General features: G+C 46.4%; 1 protein-coding gene across 1 annotated transcript in view; it reads left to right on the forward strand.

Moving 5' to 3' along the window:
• The first annotated feature begins 2,501 nt into the window (after window positions 1-2,501).
• The window catches only part of SLC26A9 (solute carrier family 26 member 9), a 29,574-nt gene continuing 10,641 nt past the window's right edge, over window positions 2,502-21,434 (forward strand). The window contains exons 1-13 of the mRNA XM_048826379.2: window positions 2,502-2,637; window positions 4,658-4,797; window positions 5,417-5,527; window positions 5,849-6,024; window positions 6,945-7,109; window positions 8,655-8,807; window positions 10,137-10,219; window positions 12,438-12,585; window positions 14,413-14,526; window positions 15,637-15,714; window positions 17,010-17,105; window positions 20,145-20,251; window positions 20,931-21,000. Coding sequence (XP_048682336.2) covers window positions 2,513-2,637; window positions 4,658-4,797; window positions 5,417-5,527; window positions 5,849-6,024; window positions 6,945-7,109; window positions 8,655-8,807; window positions 10,137-10,219; window positions 12,438-12,585; window positions 14,413-14,526; window positions 15,637-15,714; window positions 17,010-17,105; window positions 20,145-20,251; window positions 20,931-21,000 — 1,566 coding nt within the window. The 5' untranslated portion in view covers window positions 2,502-2,512. The remainder of the gene's footprint in view (window positions 2,638-4,657; window positions 4,798-5,416; window positions 5,528-5,848; window positions 6,025-6,944; window positions 7,110-8,654; window positions 8,808-10,136; window positions 10,220-12,437; window positions 12,586-14,412; window positions 14,527-15,636; window positions 15,715-17,009; window positions 17,106-20,144; window positions 20,252-20,930; window positions 21,001-21,434) is intronic.

The raw sequence follows: 21,434 nt of genomic DNA on the forward strand, positions 1-21,434 counted from the left end.
CCCAAAACATTTAACATTAACTGCATCACTCCCAGACCGAGGGTATGTCTACACTGCAATTCAAGCTGTGATGGGGCTAGCGGTATCGGCGCTGGCGTGGCTGAAAATTAGCAGCGTAGATGCGGCGGCATGAGATTCAGAGCAGGTTAGCAAGGCGATCACGTGCCCAAGTTCCCCGGCGTATTTGTACAGCCCATGCTGCCATGTCTCCACTGCTAATTTAGTGAAAGCTAGAGCAGGTATGACAGGTTTCAGAGTAGCAGCCGTGTTAGTCTGTATCCACAAAAAGAACAGGAGGACTTGTGGCACCTTAAAGATGAACAAATTTATTAGAGCATAAGCTTTCGTGGGCTACAGCCCACTTCATCGGATGCATAGAATGGAACATACAGTAAGAAGATATATATATACATACAGAGAAGGTGGAAGTTGCCATACAAACTGTGAGAGGCGAGCAGGTATGTCTAACCAAGCTGCGATCACGCCTCAGATTGCAGTGTTGACAATATACTCAATGCAGCCAGCACATAGCTTTTCCTCTGGAAACCTTTATTCCTTCTCTCTGACCACCCCCTTCCCTCAGGCTTTCTCCGAGGATGGGCTCAGTGTCATGTCGGCCTTTGTCTACACAGGGAAATTGACTGGAAGAGCTATTGTAGCAGTTCCTTATTGCCTGCATGGCCCTATTTTCAGACGTTTTGCTTCCTGTCACCCCAGACAACATGGAAGATGCCACTTTGGAGCAAAAAATGGCGTCCTCCAGGCAGCGTGACCTTGCACACACTGCACGTGTGAGGTTATGCTGAGCAGAGCAAAATGGTGTCCTCCACGCACTCAGGATAGTCGCAACTGCATCCGTTGATTGCATGACCCTCCGAGGTGTCACGACCCATCGTACGAGAACCCCTGAGATATTTCTATCATTGCACTATTCTGGAATTGAGTGATTTTTATTCTGGAACCGAGTATTCTTATTGGGAGCTAGTCTGGAATAGTTTTTACAGCTATTAATATTCTGTTCAATTTCCCCATGCAAACAAGGCCTTCATCCTAGTTTACACTGGAAGCTCTGGATATTCCTGGGCCCAGTAGAAAACAATTTTGAGACAGACATAAGGAGAATTTGTTATTCAAGTACTCCCAGAATTTTGGATGTAAAATGGCACTTGGTTCTAAACTAAAATGCAGCCAATGCACTATCCAAAATCAGTTTGGATTTAGCTGATACACAGATGGGTCAACTCCAGAACCTTCTACTTGATTTCCTCTAAAATTTAGAGTTCTGGTAAAACAGGATCTGGATAAAAACCTACTCTGGTTTTGGTTCCATAAGGCCAAAATATCCACTGTCAAGGTTTTGCACAATCAAAACCTGACCCTCTTGTGCCCAATCTCTTGAAACAAAGATCCGGGTGTAAATCTACGTGGCTACATTGACGTCAATGGAGCTATAGCCGAGATTCTGCAGAATTCACACCTTTCAGCGATGTGCAGTTAATTTCTTGATAACTATTCCCTGAAATCCCAGTTGCTTTCCCATCCCCGACGTGTGTGATGGGCAATGACTTTCTTAAATAAATGTCAGACAAAAATAATTATCCACATCCTTGTTTCAAATGTATGCATTCCCCCTCCTCACCCTCAGACTCATCAGCTCATAATGGTTCTCCCCTTTCCTCTGGTGGCTTTGTTTACACTAAAGTGAGCCATGGGGAGTTTATTATCTTCCCCGGGCGACACCTAGATATTGCATAGGGCTGGTCAAACAGGACTGTTCAGCATCATTTTCATACAAATAGGTCAACAACTATTACATCTCTGTGTGAGAGAAAATTGTTCCCAGCTTCTGGCAGGAATCAAGTATTACCCCACAGCTCTGAGCAGGACAGAATAGCAACTCTAAATGCAAATATGAAACACCAAGGGTGTTATGTTTGTAGATGAATTAATGAGGCGCTGTAGCTGGAACCTCTTGGATGAAAGCTCCTCCGTACCGGTAATGTTAATATTTCCCACTGCACAATGCTTCACAGACATGCTAATTAATCCTCCCAGCAGTGCTATGATGTATCACTAACCCCATTTTATGCATGGTGAAACTGAGGCATGGAAAGATCAGGTGACTTTCCCAAGCCCAAACAGTAAGTCATTGGCAGAGCCAAGATTAGAACTGTACTTCCTGACACCCAATCCGGTGCACATTCCTTTAGATCACATTGCCTCGCTTATGAGTTTCACTATAAAACAGGTGACAAAAAATCCATTTAGTCCAAGAGGTGGTGACCCAGCCTGGAAACAGACAATCTCTTGCTGCAGAAGCCTGCTTGTGAAGTGGAAAGAAGACATTTAGGAGACAGAATACTCCAGAGGAAATCCTAAATGCCTGGATGAAGGAGGCTAGACCAAGTCTCTCTTCTTCTTCTCCTAAAACTTCACTTGGTGGCCAGATCTGCTCACGCTGATTCCTTTCTTCTCCTTTGTCTTATCTCGGAAGGATTTGAAGGACACCGAGATGAACCAAGCCCGACCTCGCTATGTTGTCGACCGGGCTGCGTATTCTGTTAACTTCTTCGATGAAGAGTTTGAGAAGAAAAAGAGAAGTTATCCACTTGGGGAAAAAGTCAAGAACCTTTTCAGGTAATGTGGAATGCTACTTTAACACTTCGGAGCCTGTTGCCAGGTCAGATTTGGCTCAGCAGTGCGGTGTTTGAGGGGTTGGAGACAGGGGAAGGAGAGAATGCGAACCCTGAGATCAATGCAACATTTCCATTAAAAAAAATTCCAGGGGAAACATGTTTTTAAGCAAATAAATGGTCTCCTGTGGCATTTTACAACCCGGGCATTGTAGCATGGGGGAAGCAATGACAAGCTGTTAGCAATTTTCTAGTCAATTTCATAATTAGTAGAGAGATTTTTTTCAAAAGCATGAAGGGCAGTAGGCAACCAGCTGCCCCTGAATCAGCCCACGACTATGGAGGTTTGATTCACACACACACAAAGGCTCTATCATTCAGCTCTGGCTGCATAAAAGGACCTGGAAATAATCAGAAATGGCCCCTTGAAAATACCCCCACGTGTATGGAGGCTCCTCAGCTGGCATAGACCTAGTGTAAGGGCTCTGCCCCGCCCTGTTATCAGCTCCCAGCATAGGGAGTGAATCAGAAGCAAGGCTGGAGTGCAAGGCATTATGGCTAGTCCTTGCTTCCCGGGGTCTAGTGTAGGCCAGCCTTAAGGCTGCTTTCACTTACATTGGGTGCAGGGCCCTGCCTCAGAATATGGGGAGTGCAAAATTGGCTTAAAGCCACTTTAACACTCTTCCAACATGTATAGAGTCCTGGCCCTGCCCCCAGGACAGCAATGGACTAACTGAGAGTCAGGCCCAGCAAGCTAATAGCTAACTGAGCACAGATATTTGGAGTGGAAAGATTTCTGTACTCTGAAATCAAGATGGGCGGCTGTTTGAGGTGCTCTCTGGGCTTTGGATAGGCGAAGCCATAGGCTAGAGAGCCTTTGTTAAACTCGACACATTGATGCTTGTGAGGCTGTGGCTGTTCCCATGTTGACTTTAGTTTTGGGTGGCATCCAGGTGCTTTTTAAGTGGAGAGAGTTTTTCAATAAGCCCCAGGAATAACTGCTCTCTCTCTCTCTCACTTCGCCGAAGTACAGAACAGCACCACCCCAGGGAGAAAATGCAATCACAGCCGCTGGAGATTAATACATCTGAGATAACCAGCGCTGAGTAATGAATATATATTTGATTGGGTTTGCACTGTAATTGAAAGGTAAATGGAGTTTATGGTTTTCACTTCAAATGAATCAGTCTACAGTCAGAAATGAAGGCAGCCTGGCTGTGCTCAGAAGAATGCTTTTGCTTTGCATTTATATAGAAAGCATCTTTCACCCAAGTATCTCAAAGGGCTTTGCAGACATTAACTGAGGAAGCCTGTGCATGTGTTGTTAGATCCATAGGACTGATAGGTAAGCTGAGCTTCACTGACATGCTTAAAGCCTTATAATGAGTCAGTGGCAGAAAGGAGAACAGAACCTAGAGAAACCCTGTGTAGAGAAACCCTGAAAGTCCTATGTTCTAACCACTGAAGAAAGATACTGCCTGAGATCCCTGAACAGTTCAGGGGATGTAGATATAAGATCTTACTTTAATTTCAATAGCGGATATGTGTCTAAATCCCTGTGATTGCTTTGGAAACTTCACCTGCTCTTTCTAAAGTAGAAACCCTGTCCAACCATGCATTCTAGGGTAATATACAAATCCTAGAGATCCACTTCCCTTTTCCAACATGTGTGATGTTCAGCCTATGCTAATAACCAGTGGCATGGTTGTCCACTGAATGCATCCAATGAAGTGTGCTGTAGCTCACGAAAGCTTATGCTCAAATAAATTTGTTGGTCTCGAAGGTGCCACAAGTACTCCTTTTCTTTTAGTGTGAAACATGCACAGAATGCTGCCACATCAGACTGGTGATGCTTCTCACACCCAGGTTGGCTTTGTATCTGCTCCACACTAGTGTAAATGGCTTCCCAAGGCAAGAGGCAATGAAAATCAGGACCATTGTCCTTTGCATAGGAAACCTCGTAGTGAGGGGAAATGCTTCTTATCGGGACCCTCCTTCCTTACTTGTGTTCATTTCCTCTCTAGATGTTCATCATCCAGGTTCAAAGTCATCATTTACAGTCTGTTTCCAATACTCGTTTGGCTCCCTAAATATAAAATTAAAGACTACATTGTGCCCGATGTCCTTGGGGGAATCAGTGCGGGGACCATTCAAGTGCCACAAGGTGAGACCAGGTTTTCTTTCTCCAGTGGGGGTTAGGAAGTAACTTCCCCCCATGAGCAGCTGGGAGGAGAGAACATTCCCACCTTGCTCCAATTAAAGTTCGGACACGCTGTCGATGGCTGATTTTATCCCCTTCCTGGGGTTTGGCTTTATTAGTAACAACAGAACATAAACCCTCAGCCAAAGCTTTCTCCTCAAAGCTGGCTCGTCCTGGTTTTCCCTGCAGGGCGCCCCTGGCTCTGCCCCTAGTTGCCTCTCGCCAGAGGGTCACATCTCGTATCCTGGGAGAGTTAACACGCTGCATTTACCACAAAGACCCCGCAGCACTGACACAGCAGCTTTGTGCAGATTTTTAGCTTCTGCTAACAGGATGAGTCGCTACTAGAAGAGTCCTGCACCCCTATGAAGGCTCATAGACCCTGCTGCCTTGGTGCAGTAGCCCACTCCATAAATGTCCCGTATGGGTTTTCTTGCATCTTCCCCTGGAGCATTTAGTACATTGCCAAAGACAGGCTGCCGAACTAGCTGGGCCACTGTTCTGTGCCAGGAGGGGAATTCCCAGGGCCCGCAACTGTAACTGAGATGGGAGATCTGAAGTCAATTTCACTTGCATTTTTCAGGGATGGCCTTTGCACTGCTTGCCAATCTGCCTCCCATCAATGGACTCTACTCCTCCTTCTTCCCTTTGATACCCTACTTCATCCTAGGTGGCGTCCACCAGATGGTCCCAGGTAAGTTCCCCTTTTTAGTTCTGAAATTTGAATGTCTGTACATTCCAACTACGTTCATTGCCCAAGAGCACATCCTCCAGCTGTACCATATCTCCTGACAGGGCGCTGTTTTACCAAGCCTCCTCTCTGGTGCATTAGTCAATGTCCTGGATCCCTGGTGCCTGCTGTATAGCATTGCGCCATGCGCTGATAAACCACTGCCGTGTTCTGCTACAGAACTGACTGCATTGCAGTGGTGGGTGATTCCCAATTTACGTTAACGCTTTTCAGGATGGGATGCTTGTATACATGTAAGTCACCTGTTACTCTTTTGTCCTGTAGGCACCTTTGCTGTCATCAGCATTATCGTTGGGAGCGTCTGCCATGATCTGGCTCCTGAGTCCGATTTCGAATACTTTAACCATACCACCAATGAGATAAACATCAACAACACAGCCATGGAGGCAGCCAGACTGGAGATTTCCGCCACATTAGCTTGTCTGACAGCCATCATACAAGTAAGGACATCTTGGCACTAACGCTGCAGTGTCCACTGTCTGAGCTAAGCCTAACCCTCCCCCTTGTATGAGGTTGGATTTTGTCATTTGTACACCCTCAAGGAAGGGGATGGCAGTGCCAGCAAGTGCAACAATTGGGACTGTTTCCAAGTAGATGATACCTGGAAACAAAAGGTTTGGAAGGGTCCTGTGGTCCTGGCTCCCACTTCAGAAACACTGGACCTCAGACACTATAGTGATTCCTACACTATAATAGGGATCTGGATAGATGGACCCATCCTATATTAAAGTTTCTGAACAAGAAAGAGACACATTGAGGTCTCTGTTTTTTTTCCATGATCAGCAGCTCATAGCAATTGCAGGTGTGTTTTTACTCCAAAGACACTTTCACGGGAGCACATGGGGTAGTAGAAAATTAAGCACGTGGCAATGCCCATAGGAGGCATGGTGTGTGCTAGACACATGGTCTGTATTTCCACTGCCTGTGTTCAGAGAGGGCGTCTTGCTCATGGTGCAGGGCTGGGGGGAGGACGCAGTTGCCAAGGTGGTGCAAAGCTCACCCTGTGCACTCTCCCAATCCTGTGTGCAGAGCTAGTCACTGGTTAGAGCACTCACCAGGTGACACTAGCGGACCCAAGGGAACAAAATGGCATCCCAGCCACACTTCCCCAGCCTCTATGTTGGCTCTTTGCCACCAGAGAATGCTCCCAGCCTGGCATGACTCTCCCTGGGCTAGTTAGACTGGCTCTGTGTCCAGACCGCCCCAGTGCCCCGTGCCAAGTGGCTGCCCTGCACTGCAGGGGCCAGCCTGGCACGTGCAGCAGTTCTCCATTAATGATCTCTGTGATGGCCCCTGCAGACGGGGTCTGGGCTGTTTCTAGTACGTTTACACTGTGATGCGTGTGTCCATCCATCCTTAGATCTGTCTGGGATTCGTGCAGTTTGGCTTTGTTGCCATCTACCTCTCGGAATCCTTCATCCGGGGCTTCATGACTGCAGCAGGGCTCCAGATCCTCATCTCGGTGCTCAAATATGTCTTTGGCTTGACGATCACAGCCTACACTGGGCCCTTGGCCATCGTTTATGTAAGTGAGCTCGCTGGGGTAGGGGCCTTCTCTCCACACCTTGGCCCAGGGGCTAGCATGCTGCAGACACTGCGTCAGCAAATACATGGGGACATTACTTAATGAATCCTAAATCAAATGAGCAGAGGGCTGAGAGGGTGTAAGCACATGGCAGTCTGCTCCATTTCCAGCACTCTCAGCTTGTACCCAGGGTGCCTTGTGCCGCTACTGTAATAAATAAAGCCACAATCAAACCTGAGCCCTGATAGTTTTTAATTATTACCATTGATGGGTCTTGAGGGAGTTTTGGAAGGAATATTAGCCCTCCTGCTTCAGGGCATGAGCCAGTCTCTAGCTGTTAGAGGTCAGGGGGAAACTACCTGTGGGTGCAGGTTATCCCATAAATATGACCTCTTGTGCCTTTGATCTATCTGGTATTGGCCACTGTCAGAGATCGGACACTGAACTAGATGGTCCCCTGGTCTGGTCCAGTCTGGCAGTTCTTCTGAGACAAGGTTCGGTTCATTGAAGGCAACACTGCTGGATTGACCTTAACCTGTTTAGGTTTGGAAACACAGAATCAGCTTAGTCAGCAGAGAGTTGGGCACGTCAGAGCGTCCCTGGGGCCAATGCAGGAAAATCCAAACCTGCAATCCCTAGAGACGCTGCTTGATTTTTAGTATTCCAATGAAGACAGGTATTCTGTTTGGGTTTAAACATTTCCCAGCATTCTTTGCAAGTCAGGCACTGCAGTACTGAGGAAGTGGATAAGAATTAGGGACTAGAAAAAAAAAAAAGAGACCCATCGGGCTTGATCCACATTTCATCTCCCTCTGATTAAGGCAATGGAGTGACAATGGCATAAGACTGCTAAGAGAGGGGAATCCAGCCCTGGTGAGCCTATTTTTGCTGTCCCAGATGAGCAAAACAACACAAAAAAGGATGCAATCGGCACTAACAATGAAAAACAAATGAGCATTTTTTCGATTGCTTTGAGTTTCAATAATCAAAGATGTAATTAGGGGTATAGGTAAGGGCACTGAATGTTTTTAAATATATAGGGCCAGATCCTCAATGGCTATGAATGGGGTAGCTGCATTGAAATCAGTGGAGATGTGCTTCTTTTCGCAAACTGAGGAGATGGCCCTGCCCCTCTATGGAGCTGATCCATAGTCCTTTCCATTGACTTCAGTGGGTCCTATGCACCTGGAAGTTTGACTGCTTAACTGAAGTAGCCAGACACAGAAGCAGGCTGTCTTGGGATTTCTGGTGCTTGTTTCATTTCCCAGTGCCTGTTTCATATGCTCAGAGCAGGGGTGCTGGAACAATTTGTACAGTGTGGGTCCGGAGAGCCATTGAACCAAACTATGATGGAAACCACTTCAAACCAGAGGGTGCAGCAGCATCCCCCCGGCACCGCTAGTTCCAGCACCTGTGGCTCAGAGATGTCCATGGGGAGGCCAGAGTGGGCTGGGGGGGGGCGGGGTGTTCTCTGCTTTGCCCACTGGAATTCCAAGTAGCCCTTCTCAACATTTTGCCGACTGCTGTCCCTTCTCCCCCCTCTAGACATTTATTGATATTTGCAAAAATCTCCCCAAGACCAATGTGGCCTCCTTGATCTTCGCCCTGATCAGTACTGTGCTCCTGATTATTGTGAAAGAGCTCAATATGAAATACATGAAGAAGATCCGGGTGCCCATCCCCATGGAGATCGTCATAGTAAGTGACACCCGAGTTCCGTCGTCCTCTGTCCATTAGAGAGGAAACGACCATTCCCTGAAAGAGCCTTTTCCCCTCATCTCTTCCCAGCCTTTGCAGGAAGGTGCATCTCTAGAACAGGCAGGGGAAGGGCCTAGATTCCAAAGCACCCTTGCTTTGACACCTGGTGAGGCATGATGTCAGACTCAGGACACCTGCATGGCTTGGATGCTTGGGGAAGCAGGAGGCACTGGCAGCGTCACTCTAATTAGAGTTTTTGGTTTTGGTTCAGGTGGGGCTCACACCACTGAGCCCAATGCACTGGTGCCTGCTTCACATGGTCGTTTACACCAGGACAAAGTGGGTGTAGAGCACTACACTTCTGATTTGCCTGCATTTTACACCCACCCTGCGCTCACTTTGCCCAGCTGCACAATTCAAGGGCAACGGGAAATCAGGGCTCCTGAGTTTGGCTTCAGTTTCAGAAATGCAGCAGCTCCCAAACCTCAGAGAGAAGCTGCTGACCCCACTGAATTTCATGTCAGAATGAGGGTTGGGCCTGAGACAGAACATTTGGCTCAGGGACCCCCAAATCCCAGGCGTGTGTGTGATGGATTTAGTTATCCAGTTGTGGTTCACCTCTAAATGAAACCATGACAAACTATACATCTCCCCAGCCCACACAGAGCCACAGCGGGCTAGGTTCATATTTGCAGAGGCCTTGCCAGATGTATTCCTGCTGTGAGCTCTCTCTAAACTATATACGGGCTAAGTCTCCCCACAGACCATGTGTAGAATGGCCACAAGCTTCCATGAGGGAGCGAGTGTTAGTGAGATTTTAGGACAGGAAACTAGGGGTCAGGAACCTTGGGTTCTATTCCTCACACTATCCCAGCTCACTGCTATTACAGGGCTCTGTCTCAGTTCTCCAAAATGGGGATGACGTGACTGATCAACCTTGTCCTGTGTGACTCCAGTAATACGCATCAAGGGCTTGGATAACCTGTGATGAAAGGGGACAGGGAAGCCCAAGTATTTTTATATCCTCAAGAGGAGGAGAACCCCCCAAACCTTTGTTTCTTCCTCGTATATTGGACTGTCAGTGCATTCCTTTTAATGTCTATGGGGGGAAACTGATCTGTGACATAAATGGACATAACTCCCACTGAAGCAGATGGACGTTTCTCCCACTTGATCCAGGGCTGAATTTGGTTTTACAGGACTCGTTCTCAGCTGTAGTAGGCATTAGCCACTATCTCACCATCCTGCACAGCTAGGTCAGTGCAACGCTGCGTATGGGTCTGACAATGCTGCTTCCACTTACGGCTCCTTCACTCTCTGTGATTTCAGGTCATAGTAGCTACTGCGGTGTCCGGCTGCTTGAACATGCCTGAGAAATACAACATGCCAATCGTTGGGAAGATTAAGATGGGGTAAGTGCGCGTGCAGGCCTGATTCCATTTCCAAGTGCTGATTCTCTCTGGACCAGTGATAGTCCCCTACCCACCCATGCTGCAATCTGGGAAACAACCCCCACAGGAGTGAGGGATAACGAAGGACACTGACTGCCGAAATGGAGAACTCAGTGAAAGGGACACCATTTTATTACTGCCTTCGTCTCTTCCTCTCCCCAAATCTGACCCTCGCCCCGTTTATTGAGGTTCCTCCGTAGCTCTCCCTGAGCGATTGCCTTGTCCCCAGCAAAACCTATGCCCCTAACAAACAGCCGCATGCAGAAGGGCACCACTGGGCACTACAAGGGGGTAGAGAGGGGTTCCACTGTGGCTCAGGTTCTGCACAAGGCAGGAGCTGAATGTCTCCAGTGGGGTATGTACAGTGACCGCACGAAACTTGGGTTCGCTTCCCAGCTCTACCCAGCCTCCCTGAGTGAGCTTGGGCAAATCATTTGATCTTTCCAGGCCTTGGTTTCCCATCTGTGAAATGTAAAATCGTCCCTTCCTTTGTTCGTCTGATACTTTGTGTCTGTACAGCGCCCAACACAATGGAGACACAGCTTCTGCTGGGGCCACTAGGCGTTACCATAATAAAAGTTACTTGTAACAAGTCATAACAACGACAGCAGGGAGCAACTGGTATCCAAAGAGGGCACTAATTTGCCAGAGCAATTGTCAATCCTCTTACAATATCCTAGGATAAGGACTAACCCCAGGCTGTAGCAATTGTCCTGCAGCGCTGCACCCAGATACCATTGTGCTGGGTGAGGCATAAGAACGAAAATAGAACAGAATCTAGGGCAGGTTGGAGTGGAAAATGTCTCCTAATCCTTCTTTCTTTACCTGAGTCAATGCATTAGTGGATTATAAAGAGCAGCATATAATTACCAAGCTATAATTGTGTAAAGCATAAAATACTGCGCTGCACAATCTTATAATTACAAGGGACACACAGCACCAATCCTGTGTCAAAATAATAAACAAGGCTAGAGCCGGGATGGTATCTAGGATATTATTCAGCACGTGCAAAGCACAGTAAATTCTGTAAGCCCGGGGATCACACTGGCACTAGTGTTCTTTGTCGACATATATGCCATTTAGGTTCAACTGAAATGTTTTGTTTCAATTATTATATCAGAGAGACAAGGTGGGAGGTAATATCTTTTCTTGGACCAACTTCTGTTGGTGAGAGAGACAATTTTTGAGGCACACCGCTCCTTTTTCTTCCGTCCTGAAGCAGAGCTCTGTGTAACCTTAAAGGCTTGTCTCTCTCTCTCCAACAAAAGTTGGACCAAGAAAAAATATGACCTCACCCACCTTGTCTCTCTAATATCCTGGGACCAACACAGCTACAGCAACACTGCATATTGTACTATATCATATAAAATAAAAGTAAAAACGGAAAAGTTGTTTCAAAATGCGAAAGTCAAAACATTGTTTCAACCTTATCAAAACAAATCGTTCTGATCTTTTTTCAAAATGAAATTTCATCGAAATTGCCTCATTTCTGTGAAATGTTTTGATTTAGTCAAATTTTCTGACTCTTCCACTGGAAAATTTTTTATGAGCTCTAATTCTTTGGTGTTGGTGATGCAGTTCCTGGCACTCCTCCCTCGGTCGGTTCTGAGCCAATGGCTCTGCTCGGCACTAGAGGGGGCTGTGTGGCTTGGAGGTGCAATTTTTCAGATTATAGATAGAGCAAAAGATGTGGTCATAGAATATCAGGGTTGGAAGGGACCTCAGGAGGTCATCTAGTCCAACCCCCTGCTCAAAGCAGGACCAATCCCCAATTTTTGCCCCAGATTTCTAAATGGCCCCCTCAAGGATTGAACTCACAACCCAGGGTTTAGCAGGCCAATGCTCAAACCACTGAGCTATCCCTCCCACTTGGGGTCATTTAAAATCCTCTGGCACTTTTTGCAAAAGCCCAGCAACCTGACCAAATCCATGCTGAAGTCCACTGACCTAAATTTCCCCCGCAGTTTCATTTGGATATGTCATTCTTCACTCGTCTTCCTGAACAGCTGTGCAGTGCTGCTGTGCACCATTAAACAGCTGCTGTGTTCCTCCCAGAGGTGGCTGCATTTTAGTAGTGGGTGAAGTGAATCCTGTATATATAAAGCCAAATCCTGGTCCACAGGCTCCATCTCTAAACACCTGTGTCCTGACAGCTTTCTCCTCTATTCTTTGGCTGCAGCTTCCCAGTCCCCACACTCCCACTGGTGAGCAAGTGGAAAGATATGATTGGCACTGCTTTCTCACTTGCCATTGTGGGCTATGTGATCAACCTGGCCATGGGACGGACCCTGGGAACCAAACATGGCTATGACGTGGACCCCAACCAGGTAACCTTTATTTAAAAGGATATAGTCAAGATGCTGCTGGGTATAATGGATGTGAAAGTGGAAGCCTATTTAATAAGTTGGGAGCTTTAAAACACACTCTGTTTCTTTGAAATTTGTGTCTTTCTCTCCTGCGCTCAAACTTGCCTAGTGGTAGGGGTGCTCATGAGTCTGGGGCTCAGTATCCTGGTTTCATAGAATATCAGGGTTGGAAGGGACCTCAGGGACCTGGTTTGTTGTTGTCAGTAGATTATCTGTGTGCTAGAGGGAGATTGTACAGGACTGGGGGGAGTTTTGGGTGTGATCCCCTGCTTTGCTTTCTCTCCACAGCAGCCCCACCTCTCTCTTTTCTTCTGCCCAACTGACCGCATTGGGAGGCCTCCTTTCCCAGGCACTCTAACATCTGTGCTCCCTGCTCTGTTCGAGACCCATGCAAGGAAACAGTTGCACATGCTACCGAAGGCAGACCCCTGATCAGCACACGGCTCTCTGTTCCGGCTGTGCGTTTCAGGCAGAGTGCGAAGGAGGGGAAGATTATGCCTGTCTGACTCATGCAGAAGGCACCCTTGTAAAGATTTTAGGGCATTTGGGATTCCAAACTTTTTTTTATTCCTCATTTTCCCTCCTTTTTAAAATGCCTCTGCAGCCGGTCGGAGACACAAATTAAGGCAGGATCTTTGGGAACTGGGTCCAGCTATCAGCCTCAGTGCAGGATTGAATCATCCAGAAGTGGTGAAACAGCTGGGAAAGGGACCTAGGCAGACCAATGACACCAGAGGAATGGGGTTTGATCTGGAAAGGAGGACCAGCAACCTCAGTCTGTAGCACAATAAAAGAAAATGTCTTTAAGATACTGTTTTAGTGGTACCTCAAACCCATCAGGCTAAAAAATACATATAGATTGAACAGGGATAAATGTTGGGGAAACTTCAGTGAAAGAGGAGATGTTATATATATACGGTGCACATGTCCAGTCGTTAGAGAGTACTGGGATGCAAGCTGGCTCTCTGTTACCAAATGAACCTTTGGTAATTCTCCTAGGGCTTCCCAGCACAAATGGTTAAATGAGAGGAAATGAAGAATTAATCTCTCATCTGCTAATAGCTGCTTGGCTGCTGAGGCCTGCCTTGGAACCGTAGAGGAATGGTTCAAAAACTATGGGAGGTTGTGGTTATGGAAACACTTCAATTACGTACGTAGGAAATAGACAGAGGACCGATAGATACTTAGATATTTGGTTACCTTTTATTCAATATTCAAAGTACATCCACCTGCAAAAAAATACTAGCACCTGTCCAGTTTTTTGAGTATTAATAAAATCGCTAGAGACGACATGTTATAGGTGTTGTAATGATGCTCACTCTGTAATATGGTAATACCCTGTGAAACAGAAAAATCTGATGACTATATCCCTGTATAATGTCTCTTTCAACAAAAGCTACTGGCTATGATGATTGTTTTGTTTCTGATGTTTGCTTGGCAAGGATTTGCCAACTTGTTAAAACTTCCTAAAGACATAGTTTTTAAAGAGAAATCCAGCTGGTCTCTTGTTGCCAGGCACTGGCTGGAGTTGATTTGTCATCATGGGCATAACTTAGGGAATCCAGCGATGCCTCTGGGATGAGAAGGAGCAATCCTCTGGGTGAGGATGGTGGGTGGGGAGGAGGGGCAGGAATGAAGCTGTGTGCAGGGCGGAGCTAAGAGGAGGAGAATCCCTGTGACCTACTTCTCTCACCTTCCTTTAATTGTTGCTAGAAGAAACTAAGGGAGCTGGCACAAGAGTGATGCTTCCTTCCTCCTCTGACAAACACCTTCCTCTTCTCTCCACAGGAAATGCTTGCCCTGGGCTGCAGTAACTTCTTTGGATCCTTTTTCAAAATCCATGTGATCTGCTGTGCTCTGTCTGTAACCCTAGCTGTGGACGGGGCTGGAGGAAAATCTCAGGTTATTACTTTCTTCTTCCTGGTGCCAAATTTCGCACTAGCAACCCTGATGACACCTCCACGATTAACCTATAGACCCCCACAGAGGGGGCACCTGAATGTGTTGGGTGGAGCCATTCTCTGCTAAAATTCAGAGCCAGAGATTCAGACTTCACTGTTGCTAATCCAGAGTAACTCCACTGACTTTAGCAAAGTCACTCCAGATTGACACTGAGAGCAGAATTTGAACCTGACGGCTGTTTTTCTGAGGGCCTAGCTGGCTCACATGATTAATGATAATCATAGAGCTGTTACTCCCCAGAGTGCCAGCTGGAATCCAGACTGGGTCTCTACCTCACGGGAAGTTGTTACCATCTGATGGATGTCTCCAATGGCCTCTGTATGGGATGAGTTTGGTGAATCTCAACCCATTTTCCAGTGAGCAAGGGTCTACATCACTAAAACTACACTCCTGATTGGCTGCCGTGATGACAGACTCAGCAGAGAGGTCAAGGACACATGGGCCACCGAGACGGAACTTCTCTCACTCCCACAGAGGGGTGTCCCTCCTGGTCAGGGTTGGGGCACATTAGTGCTGGCACTTTTGCTGCCCATGCTGTGTAGCAAGCACCTGTTGATCTTGAAGGTTGTTCAGTGTAGGCAGCTCCCTGGGACTGCACTGGGCATTGTGGGTGCTCAGCACCTCCCAGGATCGGGCAGAAGGGAAGCACTTTGTTTCCAGTGCTGCTAATCCATGAGATTTCACTCATACTAAATGCATTCAGTTTGAAAGCTCTTCTTCTCCATGCCAGCAGTTTCACTATTTAGCTGTTTTTGTTTCATCTGGCGCCAACAGCAGTAACTTTTAATGGGGGCCTGTCACAGGGACAAGTCATGGGCAAAAGCACAGAGCTCAAGTGAACTGAGGGGCAGAGAGATTAGGTATCATGCCCCAGCCCTCACTGCGAATCAGTGGCAGGACTAAGATAATACCCCAGAATCCTGAGCTCCATCCCGCTGCTCAAGCCATTAGATCTGTAATTGCTCCACTTAATTGGTCCCCAGTTTAAGGAATCACATAAGGTTTAAAAATGCCAGGTTACCTCTGTAATTATTCTTTTTGTTTCCTCAGATGGCAAGTTTCTTTGTAGCACTGGTGGTTATGATAACCATGCTGGCTTTGGGAATCTACCTCGACCCCCTTCCAAAGGTAAAACCACAAGCAACCAGGAGGGTCATGGAGGGTGGGGGGCATGTAAGTAGGGACACTGGGGTATCGGTCACCCCTCTGTTCTGGACTGCTCCATTTCCTGTGTCATCTATGTCCAGTCAAACCAGGTCAGCCTTCCTTGCTGTTTGTAAATCAAAGAGCAGTCACATGAAGCTGCATGTAGCTCTAATAAACAACACTCCCCTCCCCACTCCTCCTCCCCATCCCATGAAACTCACTTGATCTGGGGTTTTCTCAAAATCAGGTCCACTGAGTGAATCTGGATCAAGTGTCAAGAGAATCTGAGCTAATTCCTGGTTTCAGCACAAATACGAGTGAAAGGCTTGGAGTGAACTTGGAGTTTAGAAATTAGGTTTATTAAAACTTGAAACCCAGAGGGAGCAAAGTGATGGGATTGGGACAGTGCTTAATTTGTGCCAGGGCTTGCCAGGCTTGAGCCCCGGCACCTCTAGGCTGGGCAGTTCATAGCCCCAGCACCTCTGGGCTTGCTGCATTAGTTATGAATGTAAAAAAATTGTTTGAGCCCTGGCACCTCTTTCATTACAAATTAAGCACTGAGTTCAGGGAAGTATTAGACAATGCTGCCTTTTTCTTCCTGTCATTTTGACTTCAGTTATGTATGTCCAGATGGGGGATGCCCTATGAATAAATTATTTACTATTATAATATTGTGATTATTTAGTAACTAAGTATGGGCTGTGAAATCTGGCCCAAAGTTCCCCAGGCCTCTGGGGTTTTGGATTCAGAGTGTTGGTTTGGTCCATTTATTTAGACTGAAGCCAAGCTGCTCCAGTGTTGGGTGTGTTCAGAACAAGGTATTTGGATCAGGACTGTCTCTAACAATAATGACATTTTGTTGGTATTAATTATTTATGATTATTGGTACTACAATAGCACCTACCAGCCCTAATCATGTACTGGGATTCCCCTGTGCTCGGCGCTGTACAAACACAGAACAAAAAGATGGTCCCTGTCCTCTGCATAAAGGCCAGGTAAACTGAGCCATCCCATAGCATAGTTTCATAGTGTGAAGGCGCCACATCCACACTGATTCTCAGCAGGAGAAAGGGAACTGGTGGGGATAAAATAAATTATTTTGGATCCAGATTCAACCATGATCTTTGTTAGCTTCACCACCGATTGCTAAACCCTCATCCCTGCCCCCTCGGAAACTGGCAGCCAGACCTGAGAGCAGGAGATATTTGCAACAAGCAGTTTCCCCTTGAACAATAACACTTTCATGTGTCCTGTCTTGGATACCGTCTCCTTGGCAGGCTGTGCTGGGAGCCCTGATAGCAGTCAACCTGAAAAACTCCCTCAAGCAGCTGGCTGACCCCTTCTACCTGTGGAAGAAAAGCAAGCTGGACTGTGTGAGTACCCCACTGCGAGAGACCTGGGGGAGAAGGAGCAGAATCTGATTACGTTTTTCAGTGGGGGTGAAACTCACCCCCGCGTGGTGGGGGCAGCCCAAGACATAGGCACCACCACTTGAGCGCTCAAAGCAGGGCTTAAATAGGATTTAAGAAGCGCATAGGCCTCACGCTGGCCCCATGCAGAAGGGTGAGTTTCACCCTATAAGCACAATAATGCCTCCAACTCAGTGCTAGTCAGCATTTAGCTTGATGATCCCAAGTAAAGTGCAATGTAGAATGTGTCTGGTCTAGTCAAGCACGGTCGCACTTGACGCATGTAATGCAGAGATATGAACTATTACCTGCCCTAGTTAAATGCCAATCAACCTTAAGAGCCTGTTTGTCAAGAACAAGCCAAACCGGCCCTACTCAATATCTCCGAGTCATGACTTAAAAACTCAGCCAATAGCCCTCCAGGGGAAGGAGAGGCCATCATGAAAGATAAGAATCCCAGGCACTGGTTGACATATAAACCCAATCTGAGAGCATGGGGGAGACAGAAAGGAATTTGGAAATGTCTGACAGTTAAAGATTTTGTTTGAACAGGACTTATGCTGGTGGGTGGTATCTGTGCAAACTGGGCCAAAATAGCCTGCCAAATCCCAAGGAAGCTGCTTTATCAGAGAAACAAGGAATCCAAAAGGACTGACTTGAGTCATCAGACAGCTTTCCTAAAATACTGTTCAAACAGGTGCTGGAGAGGAGATGGGTGATGATTCCTGGCAGGGCCTTTTAAAGCAGTGTGAATAGTTCAATCCATTACATGAATGCACCACATAACAACACATTAACAAAGTGTCTGAGCTACAAAGGGCTGATCTATATTTCAAAGCAGTCCCAGAAGACCTCTGGGTTAGGAGGGTGATTTGGTTTTGCATACTAAGGCCTGGTCTATGCCTAAAAGTTGGTTCGACCAAACCACATGGCTCAGGCCTGTGAAACACATTGCACCTTGTGCAATGTAGATGCAGCTGTAGAATGTACTCATTCTCTACACCAGTCCTGACTTGGACTCTTCATACATTCCATGGGTGGCGTACTCGAGCCCACTTATCCACTGACACTTTTAAAACTCCCACACCCCAATCTGGATCTATGCTGGTTATGTGGTATGTATGTACCTCGTGAACCTTGTAGCTGATACTTGCAATCCCCCGTAACCCAAGCCCGACCCCAGACGTACAGAACCTTCCCTCTTAACATGTGTAAATTTGATTTTAAACATTAACTTTAATAAAAAAATTAATTCTTTTGTCAACATAGCTACCACCTGTCGAGTGGATTTACTGCAGTGATGGAAAAACCCCTTCCATCATGGTAGCAACTGTCTATCCTATGGTGCATCTGTGCCGCTGTGGCACTTATAGGGTAGACATATTCATAGTTATTCCAGTAAAAGCTCTAGTGTGGATGCAGTTCTATTGGCATAAAGGTGACTTATACCTGTATAGCTTATTTAAATGCCTGAACTGAAATAAGCTATACCAGTATAAGCACTTTTTTATACTGGTATAATTGCACCCACACTATGGCATAGTTAAAACAACAAAACCTTTAAGCATAGGCAAGCCCAAACTCTCTGTCTTGACTAGTCAAAAAGGTACGTTTCTAAACTGAGTGAGCTCACTTGACTTGAAACACCACTTTAGCAGCTAGTTTAGACACAATTTAACTCTTTTAAAATGGTGCCAGCTAGTTTTGTTGTAGCCTAGAGGAGAACCCAAAGATTTGTCTTGACTATGAAAAGTATTTGAGTTTCGGTTGGCCTTAGCCAACTTGTTCACTAAACTCAATTTAAACCAGACCATTTTTCCTAGTCAAGACAAATTCGAGTCATATTACCTAACCCGGTTTTTAAAACACCTGTTTTCACCTTAGTCCATACAGACCCAAAGGTTGGATCCATCTGTGATCTTCCATAAAGTTCAAGAGGCTTGGATCCAATTTTTGAGTTCAGATCCATCTTACTGACATAGGTCCAAGCTGTGATGTCTTCTGGATCAGATAATAAAGCAGGGCGCTGGTCTCCTGTGGTCAAGAAAGGTTGCACTCCTCTTTTTTGTAACACAAGGAGTGTTGATCCCAGTATCCTAGCCAAATTTCAGTTAGGTTAATTGCATTCTGCTGACCTAAATTTTCCCTGGAATTTCAATTGGCTACAGTGACCTTCTCCACTTCCTGTCCTAAACTGTTGTCACAACATTGCTATGTGATACCAGATGGCTGTCTTGCTTCACCTCAGAGCAGGCCGCATGGATCACTGTTCAGGTATCACATAGTTTATAAAGGGCTTATGAGGAGAGGAAGTCACTGATAAAGTGAAAGGTTTGGGTTCTGCTTCTTTCTTCTCTCTCTTATACCAGAGTAAATCTGGGATTTGAATTCAGTGGCGTTACCCTGGTGTGAATGAAATCAGAATCAGGCCTATTATTCCTGTTGTGGGTGGGATGAGGATTCTAAGATGCTTCTCAAAGGACATTGCTTCTGCATCAGTTACATATCTAGGTCTTTTATACCAGCTGTGAAAAAATGTTTTCAAGTAGATTCACATCTCTACTAAAAGACTATCAGCAGCAGGGGCTTTCAGAAAGGCATGAATAAGTTATACATTAGAAAAGGGCCTAAGCAGCAAAAGTCCTGTCTTGACTAGTCAGAAAGGTAGTGAGTGAAACTGAGTGAGCTAGTCTGGGTATTGAGGGGTATCTGAAGTACTGTACAAATGTTCTGACACCTTTCTAAAGCTGAAGAACTTGAGTTTATGGCATTTGTGCCTCAGTGTCCCAAGAACAGACACTGCACATGAAAACTTTTCTCGTGCACCAAACAGCAATTTATAACTAGAAAAGGGTCTAAGCTGCAAAATTTAGATTTAGGTTTTTTAATCCCCAGGCCATAGGTATTTTGGTTCTGGTCCAGCTGTCCTTGCAAACGCTTCATCAGAGTGCCCACTGCCTGTGGCACAGAGCAATGACCTGCCATTCTCGTCTTCCCTCACAGTTGGTCTGGGTGGTGAGTTTCCTGTCGGCTTTCTTCTTGGGCCTGCCGTTCGGACTCGCTGTCGGCGTGGGATTTTCTGTGCTGGTGGTGGTTTTCCACACTCAGTTGTAAGTAGCATCTCGGTGAAAAGCTGCAATATGGCAGTGCAACTGCAGAACATTTTCCAGTTACAAAACAACCTGGGGGTTCTTTGTATCAATGGCCTTCGAGCTAGATTTTCAAAGGAGGATCTGAGAGGGGGCCCTGGGAAAATGCAGGCTCCAAACCCCAAATGCAGGCTCCAAATCTCAATGTGCAAGCAGGAATGTCAGTTGTTAATTACTGCCTGGTTTCTATTCCTGATCACAGTAACTCAGGTGCCTACTCCAAAGCGGGTGTATTTACCCGCTGCTATTTACCCTGCCCAGAAAAACACCAGCTCCATGTGCCTTTCCTTAAGGAATCCACTGCTCATAAAGGGTGAAATCCACCCCGTGCAGAGCCTGGCACAAAGCCTATGCACTACTTACTCCCCTCAGCATAGGCCTGAACTTGTGCATCGGCCTACAGCTGACCCTCCGCACAGAAGTGAATTTCAGCCAAAGAACAGAGCAGTCTTGTGAATTAACCTTGCTCTCACCAGTACTGAACACAATGAGGCACCCAGTCTTGCATGAGCCTCTAGTTGTTTCCATAATATAAATAAACAATAATCCTAGCGTGCTGCACACTTGCATGGCAGCAAGAGACGCAGCATTTTTCTTTCCCGTCTTAAATTTAATCTATCTGTTGTATTTTTTTCCCCAGTCGTAATGGCTCTGCCCTGGGTCAGGTAACTTCCACTGACATTTACAAGAACCCCAAAACCTACAATAAGGTAAGTGTGGAAGCTAAAATCCCCCAACCAAAAATGCAAGCCCCCCCCCCCCCCCCCGTTTCTCATTCCTGCATCACTCGACGAATAAGTGATTCAAAGGGGCTGTAGGCTCTGTTACTGTCTCTCCTGATTCAGCTCAGTGGGGTTATTTGCTTGTTATTTTCAGAAGCCATAACAGTAGATCTGCTCTTTCTGGTGGAGGCCTTTGTGATCATTTACTACCTGTCTGTCTCATTTTAAGCAGAAGGCCCCCATATTTGCCACCCATCTGCCCCACCTGCAGGGCTGGTTCTTTGGTGATATTATTACTCCATGGTAAAGTAGGGGGGGCTGGCAGTTGTGTCTAGAGTTGTGCAAATAACTGATTTTTCAGTTCACTGGCAATTCCCGGAAATAATTGCTTTGGGTCGAGGAAAAGGTTTCCTTTCCATTTT

This window comes from Caretta caretta, chromosome 21 (genome assembly GCF_965140235.1).
Source record: "Caretta caretta isolate rCarCar2 chromosome 21, rCarCar1.hap1, whole genome shotgun sequence".
Taxonomy (NCBI): domain Eukaryota; kingdom Metazoa; phylum Chordata; order Testudines; family Cheloniidae; genus Caretta; species Caretta caretta.